General features: G+C 34.9%; 3 protein-coding genes across 3 annotated transcripts; all 3 read right to left on the bottom strand.

Annotated features, from left to right (window-relative positions):
• Positions 641–2000, bottom strand: LOC104707486 (protein STAY-GREEN 1, chloroplastic). Its single transcript, XM_010423845.2, has 4 exons — positions 1853–2000; positions 1518–1691; positions 1238–1405; positions 641–1167 (listed from the first exon to the last, which is right to left on the bottom strand). Exons 1-4 carry the CDS (start codon positions 1979–1981, stop codon positions 814–816), a joined length of 825 nt encoding a protein of 274 aa, XP_010422147.1. The 5' UTR covers positions 1982–2000; the 3' UTR covers positions 641–813.
• LOC104707485 (protein STAY-GREEN 2, chloroplastic-like) lies at positions 2133–3923 on the bottom strand. Its single transcript, XM_010423844.1, has 4 exons — positions 3550–3923; positions 3150–3323; positions 2881–3048; positions 2133–2644 (listed from the first exon to the last, which is right to left on the bottom strand). Exons 1-4 carry the CDS (start codon positions 3679–3681, stop codon positions 2288–2290), a joined length of 831 nt encoding a protein of 276 aa, XP_010422146.1. The 5' UTR covers positions 3682–3923; the 3' UTR covers positions 2133–2287.
• Positions 19797–21436, bottom strand: LOC104707484 (putative F-box protein At3g23950). Its single transcript, XM_010423843.1, has 2 exons — positions 21386–21436; positions 19797–21199 (listed from the first exon to the last, which is right to left on the bottom strand). Exon 2 carries the CDS (start codon positions 21195–21197, stop codon positions 19935–19937), a length of 1263 nt encoding a protein of 420 aa, XP_010422145.1. The 5' UTR covers positions 21198–21199; positions 21386–21436; the 3' UTR covers positions 19797–19934.

Raw genomic sequence — 24628 nt, 5'->3', positions numbered from 1 at the left:
TTTCCTAGTAATGGTAACATGAGGCAGAGACAAACCGTGATGATACCGAAGGTTACGCTCTTTCCACAACTCATAAATTCCTTTCTTGCCAAACTTGATAGAGGGAAAGCTAATTGATCATAGGCGACTTAGCTGTACGTAGCCAGAGAAGAATTTGGTCCCAAGAGTGAGGGATATTTGACAGAATTTGGCATTCGAAGAACCGATGATTTCGGCTTGTAGAATGAGAGCCACATAGAAGACATACTGGCTCCACATCTATCTCTCAAGCCGATAATCTATCAAGGGTTGGATTAATATAGCCCTTATAAACCATACGTACGTCGTGATCGATCGGTTAGTGAGACAAAAAAATAAAAAAAAATACTAGCCTTGGCCTCACCACATAATGTTACCCTCACGTTTTTGCATGTATCGATGCCTCCAATTATGATATATGTAATTTATGTAAATCAATTCAGGTACTTTTTTTGTTTACTCCTAACATAATAATGTGCAATAAAGTTTCGAAAACTCCTTCTATCCACAATAATCAATAGATATTTTATGTTTACATTCTTCATAAATGATATACGAAATGTTAATATTTCTACGACGTTAAATTCACAATTGTACTCTTCATAAATGATCAACACACGGATTAAACACATGTATATGTAGAGTATATTATAGCACAAAGATCGGAAAACATAAAATATACATTAATGGATATCTTGCACACGACGTAAACAGTTTGAGTCGCGCCTTGTTATTATTTACTCCAATATCGAAGGATACGTATATGTTGTATTTTTTTTTGTATATGTTGTATTGCTATTCTCTTTTACTACGATTATACGTGTACTCAGTCACAAGATTCTCTCCGGCCGTAGCTACATCTTCATCCTCTTCATGACCTTGGCTGCCATGAGAGTGAGAAGACCACGAGATCGTGCTGTCCATCGGAAAGCAACAGCTGCACTCATCAAGACAAGGAGGTTCCGGTAGGACTTCACACGCCTCAGTCTTACAATCACCGCGCGAGGTAGCCTCACATAGCGGACCCCAACATTCGACTTTGTTGAACTCGGGGATGTTTGAATGGAAATAAACCCAAACACAAGCTTCATGCAGCTCAGGGTAATTGTTTAACATGTTTTCATCTCCATAGACAAAAGCGTTTAACACCTAACATAAATCGAACCATTGGTAAGAAGTCGATAATCGCGTAGACTATAGTTCGGTTAAAAAAATTTACCATTGGTAATTCCTTGCAAAATATGAAGTAACGAAGTTTTGCAGTGAGGTCCAAAAGAAAATGATCGCCGCTAATGTGACAATGAACGTGAAGAGACATTTTACTTTTCACCTTCCTCCACTCGGCAACCACTTCGTCCCGGTACAATTTGTTTGTCCATCCTTGCAACTGGCACAACCAGGGGAAAAGAAAAATACATCAGACGCAAAACTCTAACCTTCAAACACTTAACTTTAATTGTAATGTGTATACATATGTTAAACGGTGGATATATAGTTACCTGAGAATTATTGATAGATTGAGAGATAGCCAAAGTTAAGTTCGAGCTGATGTCACTGTGAGTGAGAGTGTAAGTTCTTGGGAGCTTTGAGGGATGCTTCTTCTCATCAACTCCTAAGAACACGACATTCAGTTTAGAAGCTTCGAAAACCGCCTGTCCGAACAATCTTGCAACCTTCACCATACCAAAAGAAACAAAAAGAAAAAAGAAAAAAAGCCAGATGCAAAGTAAAATAGCATTAGCATTTAATATAGATACAACAAGTAGATATGTTCACTTAGTTTTCTAGAAACAGATTTGAACACATTTCTCAGAGAGAAGAATGAACTTCTTACAGGAAACATAGATTGCTTCTTCGTCTTGGTACTTCTAGTGGTTGAAGGGATTGAGCTGCTTCTCTCTTTGTCCGAAAAATCTTGTTTCAAATTTGCTGGGAGAAACAAGTTTGTCATAAGGCTACACATCTTTTCTCTCTCTCAGAATTGTAGAGGCAATACAGATAATGAAAATTGTCCATAAAATGAGAGGGTGTCTTCTCGTGACTTGATACAAAATGCTACTATTCATAACCATACAATTTAAACACATGTATCGCGGGTGGGTCTAATACAACTATTCACCTCAAAATAAGTATCTAACTTATGATACCAAGACTAAGAACACAATTGTTTATATATTCCCAATTTAATTACACCGAAAAAACAAACTGTCATGTCCCCACTTTTCCTAACCACCAAATAAAAACAAAATACACATTGCTATGCCATCTATCATTTTGAGTTCTCAGCGTTAGGTCCAAAATTTCCCAACATGCCATCCGCGAGATTCTCATCCGCTACAGATTTGCTATGTTGATAATGACGATGAGACCACGGGATCGTGCTAACACTCGGAAAGCAACATTTGCACTCATCAGGACAAGGTAGCTCCGGTAGAGTTTCACTCTTTTTACGGGTTCTATTTCCGTCATGCTGGTTCTGTGACGTCGCCTCCCAAAGCGGGCCCCAACATTCGACCTTGTTGTACTCCGGGATGTTAGAATGAAAATAAACCCAAACAGGAGATTCTTGTAGCTCGGGGTAGCTTGTTAGCAAGTTCCCATCTCCGTGGACAAAAGCTTTCAATACCTATAAAGCAATAGCTCACTATTATTAATAGACCACGTTGTTACATACCATATAGGTCACTATTATTAATTGACCACGTTGTTACATAGCATATAGGTCACTATTATTACTAGACCACGTTGTGAAAGACCATATAGAATATGAATCTTACTCTGGCTATTCAAAATTTCATAGTGGCAAAACTTATACATGACATTAACCACTAGACTATTACCATAAAGATTGCGCAAACTTACCACCGGTAATTCTTGACAAAAGATGTAGTACCGAAGCTTCGCGATGAGATTCAAGAGGAAGTGGCCTCCGCTAATATGGCAATGAACGTGAAGCGACATTTTACCTTTCACTTTCTTCCACTCGGCCACAACTTCGTCCCGGAACAACCTATTTGCCCATCCTTGCAACTAGTGAACCCACAAAACCCAAAAATTTCCATTAATCTCCTAGATTGCTGAACTCTAAAAACCCTATATACCTTGCAAACAAGGGGAGAATTTATGATTACCTGAGAATTGTTGATGGATTGAGATATAGCTAAAGTTAATTTAGCGGTTATGTCACTGTGAGTTAGAGTGTAAGTTCTTGGGAGCTTAGCTGGATGCTTCTTCTCATCAACTCCTAAGAATAATACTTTCAATTTGGAGGCTTCAAAAATCGCCGGTCCAAACAATCTTGCGACCTTATCCATTCAAAATATGGTAAATTACCAATTCATCACTTCATTAAATTTTAGATTCGAACAAGACGTAACGAAAAGAGATAAACCCTGAAAACAGAGTTATCAATATGGTCTAAAATAGTACAGAATTAGTAATAGATTTACATAGAAACGTATCTAAATTTAACATATAATGAAAATATTAACAAAATACGAACTTTGAAAACAGAGTGTTTGAGATTCTTACAGGAACAATAGATCTGTTATTCATCTTGGATCTTCTAGTGGTAACACGGAGTGAGCTAGTACTGCTCTGTCTCTGTGGAAAAGCTGGTTTCATCGTCGATGGTAGTAAAAGATTTGTCGCCAAACTACACATCTCTGCTTGTTTTCAAGTATTCAAAATTTTCAGAACCACAAGATTGAAGAATCTAACAATTATAAATACAGAGACAGCTCTATTAATCAAGATCTCTCGCTATTCTTGCGTGTTGGTAATCAAAAACTTGTTAACTTTGAAACCACGAAAAAGAAGATTTCAAGCTTTCGCTTTCGGTTTAGCTTTTTTTTCCTTCCGGTAATTTAGGGTTATTTTTTCTTTTCTTTTCTTTCTCTTTTTGTTGCGTGTTGGGTTAGATAACTATATATACGAGTTTAGAAGAAGGTTACTTCTATTTCTAGACTTCTTTTTACTCCAAAGATCTCTGTGAACAGATGAGACTGAAAGTGACACGTGGCGTCCAGCTTTTTTACTGCATGAGCTAGCATGTGTCGCTTGACTATATATATAGCTTAGACGTGGCTTTAATGTGTAATGTGTTTCTCCGGTTCGGTTTTTTGGATAACTACGCACCGTGTACCGTTTGCTTTTTATGAAACAAGTAGATAAGATGTTCGGTTCTTGCCAAATGGTGGTCACACTTTTAGCTGCCGTTTTGCCTAAAATGTGTTTGCCAAATTGTGGTCACACTTTTTTGTTGCCGTTGCCTAAAATGTATCCGTATGATCCGGTGTTAGTCCGGTTTAAACTTTGACTGAACTTAAAAAATCATCTGTTAGTTGATTCATCTAGTATGAATTGGTTAAAGTAACAAATTATCTATGAATCGGACTACTTAGTAATCTCAGAGATACATTTTGGTGAAAATGTTAGACCACACATCATTATGAATTAATTGAAATTGAAATTATTGTAAATGAAAAAGATTAGGAAGAAATAAACTAATTTGACCATCGCATGTTGGTGTAGATTGATAAAATTAATTTTACTAGATGTTGAAATATCGTAATCAATAGTGAAACGGTTCAAAATTTGTATGACAAAAAGGGAAAGAATTAATTTTATTATTTTATATGTGTGAATCTGTTGTTAACTTCCCAACGGTAAGAGTTGACTTCTCGTAGGTCAGAACGTAAGAGTTGATCGCTAGTCGATAAGACATTTTGCGAGATGAGACGATTTAGAAAGCGAGAAGGTTACCAATTGGGCGTTGTGAAGAAGAAGAAAGGTTCGGAGTCTCTGGCAGTCCCGATCCTACCGTAAGACAAACAAAGTTTCTGCTTTAGGCCAAACAATATTATGTAAAAAATTGAGATCACATTGTTGAATATGTTATTGGTTTAGTGGCATTTATTAGCACTACATCTATTTTTAGAGACACCCGGTTTTGATTCTACATACTTCCATCTTTCTTTTATGTTAATTTTTTTTGTTTTTTCCCTTCTTATTTCCAAAATCTTCTCCATCCTTTACATTTTTTTTGTTCAACTTAGTTTTCTTTTACCTTTTTCTTAATTCCTTTATTAATCACATATATAACCTGAAAAATATTATTGAAACAAAAATAATGTTTCGTAATTATGAAAAAGTTTGACAATTTTTGATAATTACATTTTTATAAATTTGCTTTAGGCCACATAAACTATAGGACCGGCCCTGGTCTCTAGAATCATCTATGCGTCAATGAGGCTATTTCCTTGGTTTTCAAGTTGAATCTGGAGGAGTCTTACATCACTTATTTAGTAGAGAATCATACCACATATGGTTTGGTCATGGATGTTTCGGGGTAGTTCATGCTACACATTTTGTTAGTTGAGATCTAGATGTAGGGTGTGATATGGTCTAAAAAAACGGGTCAGGTCGTTTCGATTTGGTATCAGAGCAGGTCAATTGGTGACAACTTGTCATGTGAGAAAGTTGTTAAAGGGTGGGGACCAGGGTTTGAGGAACGCCATGCGCACCAATAACCTACTGGTGGATTTGGATGATTAGTTTCATTTCCATGGTGAAAAGTTAGGATCGATGCCCCGCAGGGCTAACTTGGAGCCTATGGGGGCAAACTAGTAGTGGGCTAGTGGGGTCAACGGGACGAGTTGTCACAGGTACAAGCTAATTATAGACAATTTACAAAGAGAATATCCTATACAAGATTCTATGCACAATTACACATAATGAAAGTGACATCTCTCCTTAGTTAAACATGTGACTTTGACTTGAGCTACCACTTGCATAAACTCGCCAACGGCTCTTTGGGAAGGTTCTAGAGGATTGGCGACCATTGGAGGCTTCCCTACAAGGACTGGACTCGTTGGACCTTCCAACCGTACGGACGGCCCATCTTGGTTCCATGTACGGATGTACGGACATTGGTGTGTGAGTTCTCATACTCCTCCTCAAGCTTGATCAATTAGAATCATCGATTAGGCTTGGAGTCACGAACACCCACCTCATTAAAAACCTTAGCATAGAAAACCACTTGGGAAAAACTATACATAAGGGAAAAATAGTGTAGGTGTCATGGCTAGGAGAGTCATGGCCGAGTAAGGTCCATGAGTCCGAGCTTGGAGTGGATATACTCACAAACTTGTTGACTAGCTGCTTTGGTGAGCACATCAGCCAACTGTTCAGAGCTTTCGGTGTAGCATGGGAGTGTGATTCCAAGTTGGATATGTTCTCGAACTTTATGGCAGTCAACCACAATATGCTTTGTTCTTTCATGAAACATCGAGTTGGATGCAATGTGGATAGCAGCTAGGTTATCACAATGCATGGTGATTGGCTTTGATGATTCAACTCAAAGATCTTTGAGTAGCGCTTTCAACCACATCAGTTCAGTAGTGAGCTTCCTCATGGCCCTATACTCGGCTTCAGCGCTTGATAAAGACACCACCTTTTGTTTCTTGTTTTTTTATGTAACTAGGTTGCCTCCTAGGAAACTGCAATAACCGGTGGTGGAACGTTTGTCTTCATGATCTCCAGCGTAGTCAGCATCACAATATCCAACAAGTTCAATGCTCTCATTGCGTCCCATCCAAATGCCTTGCCCTGGTGACCCCTTGATGTATTTGAGAATCTGGTTCACCATGTTCCAATGACGCATTGTTGGTTGTTACATATGTTGGCTTGCCTGATTCACAGGAAAACAAATATCAGGTCATGTAATAGTGAGGTATATAAGCTTACCTACTAAACGACGATATCATGTGACATCTTCAAATGGAGCATCATCAAGCTCCTCCTTTCGACTTGTTTTGTAGTCCTCTTCTAGTGGTGTCGAGACTGCCTTTGATCCAAGTTTTCCTGCTTCACTTAAAAGATCAAGTGCATATTTTCTTTGTGATAAGAATAATCCTTCCTTAGACCTATATACTTCTTTCCCAAGAAAGTATTTTAGCTCTCCAAGGTCTTTGATGTCAAAAACTGATTTGAGAAAGATTTTAGTATCTTGGATCCCTACCTTGTCATTCTCGGATATAATGATATCATCCACATGCACGAGAATGACTACAATGCCTTTGTTACTCGACAATGTGAAGAGAGTGTGGTCAGCTTCTGATCGCCAACTCCTTTTTCAATCAAGGTGGTGCTTAGCTTGTGATACCATGTCCTTAGTGATTGTTTTAAGACATAAATAGCCTTGTTAAGTTTGAATACTTTTCCTGGACCAATGGTGTCTTCTAAACCCGGTTGAGGTCTCATGTAGACTTCATCTTCTAGCTCCCCTTGTAAGAATGCATTCTTGACATCCATTTGCCAAAGTTTCCAATCGAGGTTCGTTGCCAAGGAGAGAACCACTCGAACAGTATGGAGTTTAGCAACCGATGCAAACTTATCTAGATAGTCCTCCCCATACGTTTGTGTAAATCCTCTTGCTACAAGCCGCGCTTTATAGCGTTCAATCTCCCCATGACTCTTGTACTTGATAGTGAATATCCAGTGTGATGTCACAGCTTTCTTTCCCTTGGGTAGATCAGCCTCATCCCAAGTGTGGTTAGAATCCATTTCAGATCGTTAGCTTCATCATAACTTTGTGGTATCCAATGCTTATCTACCTGACCAAGAAACACCTAATGATCCAAGGGAAAGTGTGCAAGAGTGCAAATGGATTGGTTAGGGTGAGCTACGACAACATTGTTGTAGTAAAGGCGTGTATTACTCTGATTCTTGAGACGTTCACTTCTTCATAGTGGAACTATAGCTTCTTGAACGTCACTCTCCTCATCGTCATCTTCTGTTGGCACATGTTCAGCTTCACCGGAGTTGTCATCCCCATGAACCGAACTTAAACCATCTTCATCATCATTTTGTATTTGTGGTGTGTTTTTGTTTTGTAGATTGTTGTCGGCCATAGGTGTTTGGTGATTGTTATCGCAGTCTTGGTTGGGTGTTCCAGGCGGTGTTAGCTCTAGGGGACTTGGTTTGTCGCTAGTAGTCTCAACACCAAGCTTCTCAAGAATAATGCGGAGGTCGTTGGCACGATCGGATGGAGACGTGGCCAGATCCTTGATGTTGTCCCAATTCTTTTCATCATAGTACCCCTTTGATTCCACAAACTTAACATCACGTGAGACAAGAACTCGCTTCATTTCAGTTTCATATCACTTGTATTCTTTTTGAGTTGTAGAGTAGCCGATAAACATACTTTTGGTGCTCTTTGCATCCAGTTTGTCTCGCTGTTCACCTGGTTACAAGACATTGCATACACAACCAAAGACTCATACGTGATCAAAAGTTGGTTTTTCTTTGTTTAATACCTCTAATGGCGAGATGTCTTGAAGAATCTTAGTCGGAGTTCTGTTGATAAGATAGCATACGGCCAGTACAGCATCTCCCCAAAAACGTTTTGGAACATTGGTGTGAAACATCATAGACCTTGCAACTTCCATGAGATGTCTATTTTTCCTTTCAGCTACACCATTTTGTTGTGGTGTGTAGGGACAACTTGTTTGATGAATAATTCCATGATTGGCTAGATGTTTTTTGAAGGCATGACTTGTGTACTTCCCACTATTATCTGATCTCAAAATTTTAATCTTGGCATTATAGTGGTTAGTCACATAATTTTGAAAATTAGTGAATGCCTCAAGAACTCTATCTTTAGAAGGAAGTAATGTTAACCAAGTATATTTAGACTTCTCATCAATAAAAGTGACAAAGTATTTTTGATTTTCTCTAGAAAGACAAGGAGATGTCCAAACATTTGAATGTACAAAATCAAAGCAATTTTCATAAATTGTCATACTTAGTGAAAACAGACTTGCAATGTTTACCAAGAATACATGCTTTACACTGATCATTTTTAAAAGACATGTTTGGTAACATAAGCTCTAGGGCACGAAAATAAGGATGTCCTAGTTTTGCATGCCAACTAGCACTATTCGCTTTAACAATAATTGAACTAAAACAAGAAGACAAAGATGGAGATAGGTTCGAACCCTCAAGCACATAGAGGTCATATTTTGTGACTCCTTGGCCAAGCACTTTACTTGTGTCAATATCCTGAAAGTGTACATTGTTAGGAACAAAAATTGCATAACAATTTAAATCAGTAGTAGCTCTTTTGACTGATAACAAGTTTGAAGTAAAGCTAGGCATGTAGAAGGCTTTAGAGGTTTTATCAAATAATTTTAGGTTCCCAATTCCTTCTACTGGTATTTTTCTCCATTAGCTATAATCACATTCCCTATAGCTAGTTTAATTTCACTAATTAACTTAGAATCACTAATCATGTGATGAGAGGCTCCTGAATCAATAATAAGAGGTTTAGTGGAGTTCAAGGCAAGATAGGAGTTACTGGATGCCTCTTTGAGGGCTTTGATGAGGACGTCAAGGTCTGACTTCTTTACCAGCTCCGACGATGCTGCTAACGCAGCTCCATTAATTTCCTGAGTGTAACTGTTTGGTGTGGAGGTTGTTGTTTCTCCCACCATGTTCTCTTGGTGAGCTCTTGGTCCTCCCTTCCAGGCATTGATCGGTTAATACGAAGATGGAGATGGAGAATCCAACATATGCTCTTGAAGTGACCAAGCTTCTTACAATGTTCACAAAAAGGTGGATTCTTATCATCATGCTTGTAGTATCCTTTGTTTGCAGAAGCAATCTCCACCTTGTTGGCAGTCACAAGTTCCCCTTTTCCTCCAAATAGCCCAATAGAGCCATGCTCCTTTTGAATCTGGTTGCATACGTCATCGAGGCTTGGGAGTTTGTGCGATCTTGGAATATGCTTAATGAGATTGTTGTAGGAGGGGTTCAACGTCAAAAGTAGGTCGAACACCTTGTCTTGTTCACGCCTTTCGTTTAAGACTGCCAGATCAATGGTTGCTGGTCGGAGCATCTCTAGTTCAGCCCAAAGGGATCTGAACTTTTCAAAGTGATTAGTGAACTCCATGTCTTCTTGGTTACATTCCCGAACACATTTTAAAGTGTGTCCCATAGATCCTTCGCAGTTTCACAATAAGAGTATGCTTCGAGAATGGGAGCATCAAAAGAGTTTTGAATGATGGCTAGAACTCCTTGGTCTTCTTGAAACCACTTGTTTTCTCCACTAGAAACAAGATCCTTGCTGTCTTCACTTGGAGCCTCACTTGTAGTGATATGGGACCAAAGCCCTCGGCCACATAGGGCTGTTTTTGTGGTTCTTGCCTACAATAAGTAGTTCTCTCCTTTGAGAGTAACTGGAACAATCAAAGTTTTGGTGTTTTCCATGATAATCTGAATGTTGGTTAAGTGTATTGCTCAACGGGTAAAGAGGAAGAGAGTTTTAAGCGGAAGTGTTTGGTGGGTGTGAGATCTATAAAAAATGAGAGTTCTGCTCAGATACCATGTAAGTTTTGATATAGAAAGAGTTAACTTGTGATGTAGAGATTTGGAGTGTAAGGAAGAGTAGAATTGTAAAGAGAGTAGGGAGAGTAGATAGAGTATGTGAAAGAGTAGAGTGTGGTGGAGAAAGAGATGATCTCTTTTCTTACTTGATTTAGTTCCTAGGTATAAGCTAATTATAGACAATTTACAAAGAGAATATATCCTATACAAAATTCTATGCACAATTACACATAATGAAAGTGACATCTCCCTTTAGTTAAACATGTGACTTTGACTTGAGCTACCACTTGCATAAACTCGCCAACGGCTCTTTGGGAAGGTTCTAGAGGATAGGAGACCATTGGAGGCTTCCCTACAAGGACTAGACTCGTTAGACCTTCCAACCGTACGGACGTACGAACATTGGTGTGTGAGTTCTCATAAAATATAGTGGAGTTGAAGATGTTATTACAACAAAGAAAGTGATTGATAAGTGATTTTGACCGTCACGGAAAGCTATACCAAATGGGATGGATGTGGCTGTCGAAAGGATTTCAAAAAACCAAGTTAAGGTCTGGCAGAGTTTAGGAATGAAGTCGTTTTGATAATAAAGCTTCAACACAAGAATTTGATGAGGCTTGTAGGATATTAATGTATTGAGGGCAACGAGAAGCTCCTAAATTACGAGTACATGTCAACTCTTTGGTGAATATCCTCTATATAATAAAACCGAAATACACAATTTTTTTTAAACTATATACTATTTATAAGTTGATTACAAAATAGTTTATACATTAAATATATGTTTATTACAAAAAAATATTATAGATTAATTGGTCAATCCATGGACTATACGAATACATTTAAAAATATCTCAAAGAATCTTCTTAAAGAGAATATTCCAATGATTTATACAATTTCCTAAATAAAATCTTTAGTATTTCATGTATTGTTACAAAATATATACTGTTAGGCATAAAAATATATTCTTAGGCGTAAAAAAGAATAAAATCTTGGCAATTTATAACACATAATCGTGATTTCCGAGATCTTATTTTGTAACTAAAAATAAAATCTTACCTAAGAACGGGTCATATTAAAAAAACTTTCACCAAACATCGTCAATAATTAAAATAAAAATAAACAACAAACATAATAATTTCTCATACATAAAATTACAAAATTAACAATATAAAACTTACAAAATAGGTATTTTTTTCAAGTCATTATATTTAGCATATGATTTTAGAGAATTTGTTAAAAATACCCTTTTTGATCTACTCCTTTTCAAAAATACCCTTTTTTGGCAATTTTTATTTTTGCCATCTTTTAATTTTTAATGACCATTTTTACCCTTAGATGAAAAATATTTTAATCAATAAAAAGAAAAACAAAATTTTCCCGACAAAAAACAATTCCGACATATTTTTCCGCCAAAAAATTTTGGAAAAAAAATTCCCGCGAAAATTTATTTTGTCAAAAAAATTTTGAATTTTTCGACAAAAAAAATTTCCCGCCAAAAAATATTTACAAGGTTTTATAAGGTATAAACCTTATAAAAGCCTTATAAACACCTTGTAAAGGTTTTACAATATTTTTTAAAGAGTTTTAAAAGGTTTTTTAAACACCTTGTAAACGATTTTACAAAGTTTTAATAAGGTTTTTAAAAGGTTTTTAAACACCTTGTAAACGCTTTTACAATGTTTTTAAACACCTTGTAAATGTTTTTACAAGGTTTTTATAAGGTTTTTAAAAGGGTTTTAATTTTTTCAGTAATTTTTTTTTGGCGGGAAAATATTTTCGATTTTGATGACTTTACATTCTTGTTGTCACTAAAAAAATGGTAATTTGGTCATTTTGTTCATAAAGAGGGATAGTTTTAAAAATGGCCAATATGGAGAGGTATTTTTAATAAGGGACATAGAAAAGGGGCATTTTTTAGAATGCCCCATGATTTTATTGCCTAATGTTTTTTCTAAAAAAACTTTTAAAAATAATCATATAAATTAGATTTTATTTTAAAATTATAATATAAATAAAAGGAATTTCAAACCATGCTATAGCACGGATCCTAATCTAGTACTCCCTCCGTTTCAAAATATCAGATGTTTTAGAGAAGTTTTTTGTTTCATAATATATGATGTTTTTAAATTTCTATGCAACTTTTAGATTACTTTAGTATTTTATATTATGCAGTATTGTTTCTGATTGGTTGAACTTGTTAAAAGTAAAACTTCTTAATCTGCGTGGTTTACTTAAAACATCCTATATTTTGAAATGGAGGGAGTATATATTATACTTTGTCAAAACTACTAAAGTATGAATTTGAAACCAAAGTAGGAGTCAAAACTACCAATGGTTATTTCTTTCGTTTTTTTTGGAAATATAGACTCTTTAAAGTGTAGGGAATTGAGTGAAAAGCGTATGAAAATAGTAAATGGATCATTCAATATTTGCTTGAGGACTCACGTCTTAGGATCATTCACTAATTGTTATAAAAAAAACATTTAAAAAATCCTTAGATTAGTAAAAGAGAAGTACAATTTTGATCTTGACAAAAATGCCCCTGCGTATTAGAACAGAAAATTTATGAATTAAGGCTAAATGAGACATTCTATGAGACTGAGTCGGGTTTAATTTTCGAAATAACCCGGAATTGTACAATCGGATCTTTTATTTGTATAATCAGTTTCCACATCAACTAGGTCTTTAATAGCCTCCGACCGAACAGATTAATGGGTTTGTAAATTTTAGAAAGGAACTTTATGGACTTAACTAATTATTGTATATTCATGTTTAAAATTTCCAATTCTATAAAAGGCTTAACAATAAAATTTGATTATCGGAAAAATATGAGTTATTAGCTGCCATAAAAATAGACGTCCCAACTAAAAAATCTCAATCAATATCATATCTTCTTTAAGGAATTTAATAACAAATATACACAAAGAATATACGCTCATAAATATAGTTGTATTTCAAATTTCAAGAAGGAAAGAAAATCAGAAAGTTTATCCAATCTAATGAATTTTGGAGATTTTAAAAAATCAAAAACATAATATTTCACCACAATCATAGGCATTTTCCATATTTTATTGTATGAATAAATAAAATAAATCAGTATTAAACAAATTGTTTCGAAATGATATTAATTTGTTATTTATTATTCTATTTAGATTTGGAATGTTGTAATTTAAATCATTTTACTTTGTGTAATATATATGTAGACAATACAGATATTAGTCAAATGTGATCTTAACAAATGTGTCTAATCTTTAGAGAATATTTTCAAAATATTAAACTTAAAGTCAATTATCTCTAAACTATAAATACAAGTATCACATTGTGGCATTCTCATATCATTCTCATTTTTGCTCTAAACTTTATTTGCAAAATTGTAGCAAAAATATGCCTCCTAATGATGGTTTCACAAGCGTTCAAAACAACCTATAGTCGAGATGATTTTGACCGACACATCTGTAAGCCCTTAGATTATTTTTTTTATTCATTTTGTTTTAATCTAATATAATCCTTTTCAAATTACTAGGTTTTGGAAGATATCCCTATATTATTTCAAAGGTACAAACAAAACTTAACCTGTAATGTCAATTTTATATGCTTAACCATATCTATACTTATGGTTATATAATTTTAGGTGCATGTCTTACTGATGGTTTAGACTTGAATTTTTGTTTTCTATTATTGCAGATGTGAATTGATTGCAAAATGAAAAATTACCTAAGAAGGTGAAGCTCAAGAAAATGTATATGAATCGGTTGGTCAGAAGTTTTAAAATTAGTAGTGTTGAAGTATTTTATTGTACTTTGTTTGATTTTGTTTATGTTGTGTTGTTGGTGGATTGTGGTATTTGATAAGTAAGTATGCATCGCTTAATCATTAATGAATGATCATACTTTTATGTTTCACATTCTTAAGATACTATAATTTGAAAAATAGTAGAAGAAAAGACTAAATCATACTTATTATAACTAACCTTTTAGATTTGAAGTTTATTATAACTAACCTTTTAGATTTGAAGTTAGGAGAGTTCCACACACTATGCGTTTTCATCTCATATTATCCATTTTTGTCAATATTGATTGACCTGCCATTTAAAAAGCGAAAACAATTTAGATATTACAGTGTTTATTCATATGATTGTTTTAAAAACATAATTAAAAACTTCTTTTTATTTCGTTTTTTTTGGAGTATTCTTCAACTTAATTAAAAGTTGAATAGTTCGCCCTAGCCGCTCGAGTTCTCTTTGGCACAACCTCCAAGACATCTACTTTCGGCGGCGTCGAGTTCGATCGGCGCCACTGGGAGACTGCATCTCTGTTCTCTTGTCCTCTATTGCTACCTAAGCCTGCTTTCTACCTGTTTCTACGGCGAATCCACCGGAGGTTCACCGAAGTTTGAATCAGTTACTCCGGCCTTGCGTCAGCTTCATCCTTTCCCTCCTCTTCCGTCTCATCCGGTGGGTTTTCTCGGCGAGTCGATTCTCGCGAGTTCCCAGCCATTCACCGCCAAATCTGAGATCCCAGAACTTACTGTTAGCTTTTCGTCTCGTCTCTTTCACCGACTCCCTTTGAAGTCAAGCCTAACAACTCTCTGCTCCTTGGATCTAGAATCCCCCACCAAGTGTTTTACTTGGCTGCGTTTGGACAGAAGCTCTGTTTTGACGTCGGAATTGTGGAAGATATCGACGAAGAATCAGTACCCAACCCTTGTCCTTAAAAGACCCAGGTTTCTTCCAAATCCTTCTTTGTCTAGCCATAGCATATCTCTGTGTCGATTCATGGTATCAATTGTCCGAAGACTGCAATTTGAACCTAATCGTCCATTGTTGCTCTGTTATTACAAAGTGTGTTTGCGAACCCTGTCATTATAATCATCTAGGGCCATTATCTATGATTGTCAAAGGATGAAGAGAACCGGCATTATAACCCCGATCCTATGTATCGAAGGTTACCAGACCCTCTTTGATATATCCTCTATGCTTTACCTGTTTCCTGAATCCTCTCAAGCGATAGTGCTATGCCCTGAAACCGGAAGAACTAGGAAGCTCGACATTATGACCTCCTCCCTTTGGAGTGGAGGTTACCGAAGCCTTCCCAACCTTCTCATAACCTCTTCCTTGTGTTCCGACCTTTGTCAAGTTCAAATCAAAAAAGTCAGGAAGTTGGTTCTCCCTTGCATAAGCATGAAGATTATCGGCATTATGACCCCAGCCCCATGGAATGGTGGTTACCAAAATCTCTTCAAACAAGCTTCATCCGACCCTCAACCTCCAATCACCCTCCTCCTCGCCTTTGAGCAGATCAATCCACCTTGTCTCACGGCTTCGGAAACCCTCTCAACTGATAAGGACTATCTCCCATGTTCCTGCTTTGGTCTTGAATATGGCATCAACTCCCCTTGGATATGGTGTTGATTTATCTATCTTTTACTTTGCTTCTTGTTGTTGTATCAAGCTCTGCTTTCAGAAAACTCTTAACCTTTGTACTCCTGTATCTTGTTGTTTGAATGAATAGAAGATCTGTTTGTTCAAAAAAAAAAAAAAAAAACTAAAAGTTGAATATTCTGTAAAATTCAAACAAGTTCATCAAGTAATCGATTTTTAAAAGAAAACAGTAGAGATGAGTTAATCATAAATTTACACCCATGGAGATATAATTCGATCATGTGGGTTTGAAAATTCATAGCAAATACTGAATGAGGGATATATAGCAATCGCATCAACACTCAAATAATCGTCTCCATCAATATATTAACAAGCGATTGAATCAGTGCTAACTTAATCAGCTGAACATAATAAGATAAAAAATAAAAATAAATTATAGATATCATTTTCAGTAATAAGCTTATCTCATAAAAACAAAATTTCATAATAATCATTAATCAGTTTTGTCAATGAAACATGCAATTGGAGAATCTGAAAAGATTGTTAGGATAGAGGAAAAAGGAATCCATTACACTTTTTTTTATGATTTTTTTTTCTTCAGAAACGTATTTTGTTAATATGAAACATAACCGGCAAAAGCCCAACAATATATGAAAACAACTAAAGCCCAAATGGAGACTATTTATTTTGTGTCCCTTAAGACTATTTCTTCAAATAAATTCACTCTAAGAGAGTTGTTATTATAATTAGATTAGATGCAAAAAAAAACTCTAAACTTTCTCTCCCGAGCTCGAATATCGAAGTGCCGCTACCTCCAAAATTCTCCGACGTCGGTGGGGCTATTGCTCGCCGGCGTCGGGATATCTCGACATTAGCTTTCTTTCTCTGCTTTCCCTGCTTCCTTAGACCTCTTGTTCAATTTCTTTTTCCCCTTTTGAGTTTTCTTTTGCAACCTTCGCATACCCGTTTCACTTAATCAGATCCAGACATAGGCTCGCGCATCACCCAACACAGCGTTTGGAGGAGACTGACAATCTCTTCTATCTGTAACCCCGACCCAGCCTCACTACCGGCGAAAATCATGTCCCTTTTCTCTTCTAACTCTAGATCTGGAATGGTAATCGTCTCTACAGTCCCCTCTACGACAAAGTCACCCGAGCCCTGGCAGGCAGAGACGGAGACGGCGGTTGGTGAGGAAACTTTCAGAGCATTGCGTTTTCTCCGATATTGGACTATCGCCTTGAATCCCAGACACCCCCGGAGCTCGATAGATCTACTTTTGCTACTGGACTACCACATCGAATGCAAGATCTTGCCCAACCTTCAAAAGCCCAGGTTCTCACTTTATAACCCCCTGTTATCCTATCGACTTTATCTAGTCTCTTTGGCTATCCTCGATGTCCTAAGACTGCATCAGAGAACCCATTTAGCTAGGTTGTCTTGGATGTTCGAAGGGTTTGTCGGAACTATGGTACTTGCTCATTTTGTGACATTGATTGTTGGCTTCAAAAACTGGATTTACCAAGCTTTACTTAAACCCCAGAACCCATCCCCCTTTATGAAGCTCAGCTCTATTGTTCCCTTGTCCGTGTCTAGCTTTTTAAACACCTTGTGTGGAATTCTTGATCACCATTTCCATGGCAGAGAGGATCCATCTGGTTTGTTGTGGCTTTACATGTTTATTTTGCACCAGTTAGTAGCTTCTTTGGTGAGCCTTATTGTTCTCATTACCCTGCAGCCATCCTCCCGCTGGAAGCCCAGGTTTGTGTTCTATCTATCAGTGTCTCACCGTATGTGTAATCTGTATGGAATTCTTGATCACCATTTTCATGGCAGAGTGGATCCATCTTTTATATTACGGTTCCACACTTTTTGCTTGTGTATCCTGGTTTTAGCTTCATTTGTGATCTCTTTATCCCCTAAGCTCTTGAAGTACCATGGCATTATGACCCCATCTCCATGGAGTGGGTGTTACCACTACAACTTCCAGAGCTTTACATCGAATCCATTCACCTCCTTCAACTCTCTACTGACCCTCAACCAGAGTATCCTCAACCCTGCTCGACCTCATGACAAAGCTATCCTTCGGGTAGACATCCTCACCCCAGTGAGCATCTCAGCTTTGGCTATTTCAACACCACTTGGTCTTTGATACAAGACAGTGGTCACCTCTTCTTCCATCAACTTGCTCTTGGAAGCTGCATCGTTATTGCTTGAACTCACATGTTCCAAAACCTTTTCTAGGATTTGGCTCACAGCTCTCAAGACTAGAATCTCGATGACCTCTATTTACCTCTATCTCTCTGTTGTCTTGGCTTTGGGGATTGCCTCTCTTTGTTATGTATTAAAATTTGATCCTTTCTTTGTATGTTCTGTTCTGTTTTAATAGAATGAAACATATGTTTGTCCAAAAAAAAAAAAAAGAGAGTTGTTATTTTGGTAAAAAAAACAAATAATACATATCATCAACATGGGTTGGCTTGCAAAACTTCCAATCATACCGTAGAAGGGATTAGGATTGATATTTTACGAATGTAATTTTTTTGCGGATTGGTTCATCAAAACATACATTATAAATATGTAACTTTTACAAATGTATATTTTATAATATTTTATGTATATACCTATTTTCTATAAAAAATGAACAAATTGAATTAAATATTCGTAGATATTCCCTCGCGCTGCTAATTTTTCTCCATTTTTTTTGTATCAAACTCAATTTTTTTTTAGTTGTATCAAACTTATTATATTACTATTTACTCATTTATTCCCTTCTACAATTTAATCCAGTTTCATTACACATTTATATAATTTACTGTAATCGACCACGCTATAATAAAACAAAAAAAAGTTTTCTCTTATATCTATCGTAAATAGGGGTTGTCCTTTAACGTTAACAATCTTCATCACACCTATATAAGACTATATCAACAATAAAAATTCAATAGTATAACCAAGGGACCATCCTCAAATGGAGATCGTTCTGACATTCTACTAGCATTGCATAAAACATTCAACAATGCACTCCTCATGTATTCTCTAAAGAGGAAATGCATGGAGAGGAATGCAAAGAGGAAAATTTTAACTAATAGGTGGAAGAAGAGATTCACACCCAGAGCAGACAAAGAGATTGAGCTAAATCGGCAGAGAGCTAAGTATTGTAGAAGATACATCACCACAAGAAGTTTGCATGAGATTGAGCATGGAGATGATGTTTACAGTGTTGATATGGGAACAAAAAAAACTTGTGGTTGTGGCTATTGGCAATTGAATGGCATACCTTGCATGCTATTTGTGTCATAACAACCACAAAGTTGGATCTTAAATGATTACGTGTCTCATTATTAATTGACTTCAAGGTGGCGTCTCTTGTATAAGGGTGAATAAAACAAATCTAGTTGACTTTGATACCAAATATAAATTTAGATTTTTATATTTATGAAATCTATATGTCTCAAAGATCATCTAGATTTGATCTAATTCAACCATAAATACTTTTTTAGAGAAGAAGAAACACTAACCTTGATCCATTGATTGACTATGCTTGATGATGAATCCAAGTCTTCAATAATTGATTTCCTCTCCCGTACTCCTTATTGCTTTCACTTGATCTTTGATGAAGAAGATCAATAATCTCTTTTCTGTTGTGTATTTTTGTTTGGTAGTGTTTCTCACGTTATGAGAACACAACCGTTGTTGTAACGATTCAACAGCCACACATATATATACCACATATATATACATGTATATATAGTCACCTTTGAAGAGTTGTACTGGTTCGTGTTAGCACCCCTTAATAATGCATAGACATAGCATATACATGTATATATTACTTATATAATATAATTCAGAGAAGGGAAGAGGGATATATATCAATACACCAAAATTCTAATATATTAATTGAAACAGATTCATCACAGTATTTTCTTTAATATTAGAATCCACGATGTTAAATATAAATTTGAACTTTATTATTAAACCGAAAGACACATATGCCACATAGAATATAAATCACTTTATATTCACTTATGAATCACTATTTCAATTGAATAGAAAGGTTCAGCTCCTTACATAACGGTGCAAATGTGTTGTCTTAGAGGATGCATGAAAAATAGTATTACTAATAAACTCAAAATATAGCTACACACTAAGTAGGTAGAGGACGAGGGAGCCTGTGCAACCAACGAGGGAGAACATACTGTGAAAAGAGGAGATTGTTAGGAACACAGTTAAACCATGGGAAAAAGTAGTCACTTATGTTCTCCATATACTCTCTACACCTGTTAAAACTCAAGACGCAACCATCCATACACTTGCTATCGTCTTCGTTTTCCTTGTGAAGACTAAACGCTAATGTCCTCAAGTTAAACAAGACCATACCTTCCTTGTCCATGCACCACAGGTAGATGATCTCAGAGTTCAAAGGATGCATCACCACCGGGAAATAATTGATACCTAACAACTCGATCATAGAATCCAAGCTGACTTCCCATAAGAGCTGCCACGCCTCCTCAGGACCATCAGTGTACTTGACCAGCCTCCAAACCCGTAAAGTGCGGTTTTCATTTTCACGGTACTCGTTGTAATACACAATCGACCCTTCCGAGGTTGTAAAGGTTCTCCTAAAACGCCGCAACAGATCCTCTTTTCCACTATCGGGGAAAGATATGATACGACACCCATCATCAACATTACCTCCATAGAAATCATAGACCATAAAAGAAGAGATGAGGCTTGAAAACCAGTGAAGTATCCCATTCAAAGCAATCGACTTGCGGTGACCTAACCAGCGATGATGAAGAGGACAAGTCACGTTTTGATGTTCCCACTTCCCTGTGTCAGATGAGTAAATCACAAAACCGACTTGAGTACGATAGTGATTAATCACCAACACTACCTTGTAACTCACAACGATACCACTCCGCATCTTCGTAACCAATCTAGTGTCGCTGAAATGCTCCTGCAGCCGTAATCTCTCAAGATCTTCCAAAGAGAGGAAAGGAGGGAGAGGGACTCGAAACCACTCTTGAAACAAAGGGTTTCCAACGTAATACATAGGAGTATCATCGGCAGCTTCTAAGTAAACCAAGACCAATCCATCGGTGCAAGCCAAGACTTGTATCTTATTGATTGCTCTCTCGACAAAGAAACTCATGAAAGATCCCGGAGAACGAGCAAGTCCCCATGTTTTGCATCCATGATGACCCACGATTTCAAGTGTCAGCTTGTGAGGTTGCATCTGAATGATTGACCACGAGATTGAAGAAGATGAGTGGCGAGACATGAAGTGATCTCGGAAGAAGTCTGAATCGATCAAATCTTTCCATTCTTTGCACACTGATCTGAATCTTGCAATGCTTTTCAGCGGTAGTCGCACCAAGATAACAAACACCACTTCAGGAATATTCATTTCTGCAAACAAACAACATATAACTAATAAATTACATCAAACCAAACAAGAAAATGCTTTTTGTATAATAAAAATCTAAACACGTTGAGATTGATGGCTTCATGCGTATAATAATTAACATAATTAAACCAACAAATAACCAAATAAATACATGAAAAAGATAATACAAGAAAAATTTGGAGTCTTACCTGATTTCGTTGGGAAAGAGAGAAGACAAAAAGTACAAAAGAGGCTGTTATACAAAATAGATTATGTTATCGATATTGTGGGGTTGAAAGAAAAGTAGCTTACAATTATTTATAGAAATCGTAACTCGGAAATCACTAGGTTTAATATTAGGTCTGGGCATTGTAATAAACTGGAAATTAATTTTATGAAGATATATTTCTATATGAAATATAATATAAATATTTCAAAGAAAGAAAGATATATTTTTAGATATATATGTTTTTTTGACTACAAAGAAATAGTATTAAAAGCTTTCAAAAACTTTTTTGACTATTAAAATTTAACTTATCATGAGTAAGATTTTTTCTTTTAAAAAAAAAAAATTATTTTGTTCTTAAAGTCAATGGTTTTTCATATAATTTTGTCAAAATTAATGTTCATTCTATAAATGTTATTAATAAAATATCATAATTATACAATATAAACATTTCTACTTTATAAATATCTAAATCACATCATACATATATTGTAATAGTTTAATATCAGTGGTTCAATATAGAAAGAGTACCCCTTTTTTAAAAATACCACTTTTACTGGAAATGAAAATATTAGGTTTAATATTAGGCCTGGGCATTGTCATAAACTGGAAATTAATTTTATGAAGATATATTTCTATATGAAATATAATTTAAATATTTCAAAGAAAGAAAGATATATTGTTAGATATATATGTTTGTTTGACTACAAAGAGAATGTTTGTTTGACTACAAAGAGAATGTATTTTGTTTGACTACAAAGAGAATTTTTGTTTGACTACAAAGATATAGTATTAAAAGCTTTTAAAAACTTTTTTGACTATTATAATTTAACTTTTCATGAGTCAGCTTTTTTTTATTTTTAATAAAAAAAATTGTTTTGTTCTTAAAGTCAATGGTTTTTCATATAATTTTGTCAAAATTCATGTTCATTCTATAAATGTTATTAATAAAATATCATAATTATACAATATAATCATTTCTTCTTTTATAAATATCTAAATCACATCATACATATATTGTAATAGTTTAATATCAGTTGTTCAATATAAAAAGAGTACCCCTTTTTACCACTTTTTCTATGTCACTTTTCAAAAATACCCTCTCATATGGTGTTCATTTTCAAAAATACCCATTTTTAATATATAAAATGAAAAAAATTTATACTCTCAATCCAAAATACTAAACTCTACCCTCTAAAAACGATACCCTAAATATAAAATAGAGAACTCAAACCTACAAAAAAATCTAAATATTAATTTAATATACTGTAATTGTGTAAAAGAGAGTAAAAATGAAAATGTTTAAAAAATGGTATTTTAAAAAAAGGTATATCAAAGGAGATATTTCTAACAAATTAGATAAGGGCCCGTACGATGTGCGAGTTTTAAACTTGTTGAAGAAAATAAATCTTAAACCCTAAACAATTTTTTAAAATATATTAAAAAAAAATTATTTCCTGAAGTAAATATATAAATAATTTTAGTTAGAGAAAAAAACATATTTGTATTTAAGTTCATACACTTATTTATATTTTTATATTTTAAATATATTATAACAATTATTACAATAATCTAAAGCTAAATTATATCCCACCAAAATTTTTGCTAAATACTTATCATTACAAATATTATTATTGCCAAATTTCATGAATATTTCACAACTTATTACAAAATATTTTACATGCAAAAAATTCATCAAAACAACATATAATTAATAACAACGTACAGTTTTACTGTATGATTTACCATTAAAAATACGCTCTTAAACCCAAAATTATTTTATGTAAAAGTATGCTCTTTTATCACCACCTATAAAATGTCTTTTAAACAAATTAAACAAATTTTATGTTGCTTTACTTTCATTTTGGCATAATTATAGTTCTTATAATTACTAAAATTGTTTTGTGACATAATTTTTTAATGATGAATTTTTTTACTCCAAAGATATTTTGAATGAACAACTGGTGAAAATTATCTACTCGAATGAAATGATTTTATGACCAACCCAATGAAAGTTTTTTATTGAGAAATTGAAAGTAAGTTTATAAAACATAAGAAAAATAAAAATTTGAAAAATATACTCATGATGGTATATATAAGTCTTAGATAATTCAGATATACAAAATATAAACTTTATAAACAATCTAAAACATGACATATGTCATAATCACATTAAAGGATCCAAACTTGTGGTTGTGGCTATTGGTAATTCAATGGCATACCTTGTATGCATGCTATGTGTGTCATAACAACCACAAAGTTGGATCTTAATGATTATGTGTCTGATTATTAATTGAATACAAGGTAGCGTCTCTTGTATAAGGGTGAATAAAACAAATCTAGTTGCTCTCAAACCAAATATAAATTTTGATTTTTATCTGTATGAAATCTATATGTCCCAAAGATCATCTAGATTTGATCTAATTCAACCATAAATACTTTCTTAGAGAAGAAGAAACACTAACCTTGATCCATTGCTTGACTATGCTTGATGATGGATCTAAGTCTTCAGTAACTGATTTTCTCTCCCCTTACTCCTTATTGTTTTCACTTGATCTTTAATGAAGAAGATCAATAATCTCTTTTCTGTTGTGTATTTGGTTTGGTAGTGTTTCTCACGTTATGAGAACACAACCGTTGTTGTAACGATTCAACAACAAAACATATATATATATATATATATATATATATATATATATACACACATGTATTACATACAGTCACCTTTGAAGAGTTGTACTGGTTCGTGTTAGCACCCCTTAATAATGCATAGACATATCATATACATGTATATATATTACTTATATAATATAATTAAGAGAAGGGAAGAGGGACATATATAAATACACCCAAATTCTAACATATTAATCGAAACTGATTCATCACAGTGTTAAACCGAAAGATACATAAAGGTGAAAATGTGTTGTCTTAGAGGATGCATGAAAAATGGTATTACAAATAAACTCAAAACATAGCTACACACTAAGTAGGTGGAGGACGAGGGAGCTGGTGCAACCAACGAGGGAGAACATACTGTGAAAAGAGGAGATGGTTAGGAACACAGTTAAACCATGGGAAAAAGTAGCCACATATGTTCTCCATATACTCGCTACACCTGTTAAAACTCAAGACGCAACCATTTATACATTTGCTATCGTCTTTTGTTTTCCTTGTGAAGACTAAACGCTAATGTCTTCAAGTTAAATATAAACTTGAAATTTATTAT

Source organism: Camelina sativa, chromosome 8, assembly GCF_000633955.1.
Source record: "Camelina sativa cultivar DH55 chromosome 8, Cs, whole genome shotgun sequence".
NCBI lineage: Eukaryota > Viridiplantae > Streptophyta > Magnoliopsida > Brassicales > Brassicaceae > Camelina > Camelina sativa.
Note: the sequence above shows the minus strand (reverse complement) of the source record. Positions and strands in the feature narration are given on the sequence as shown.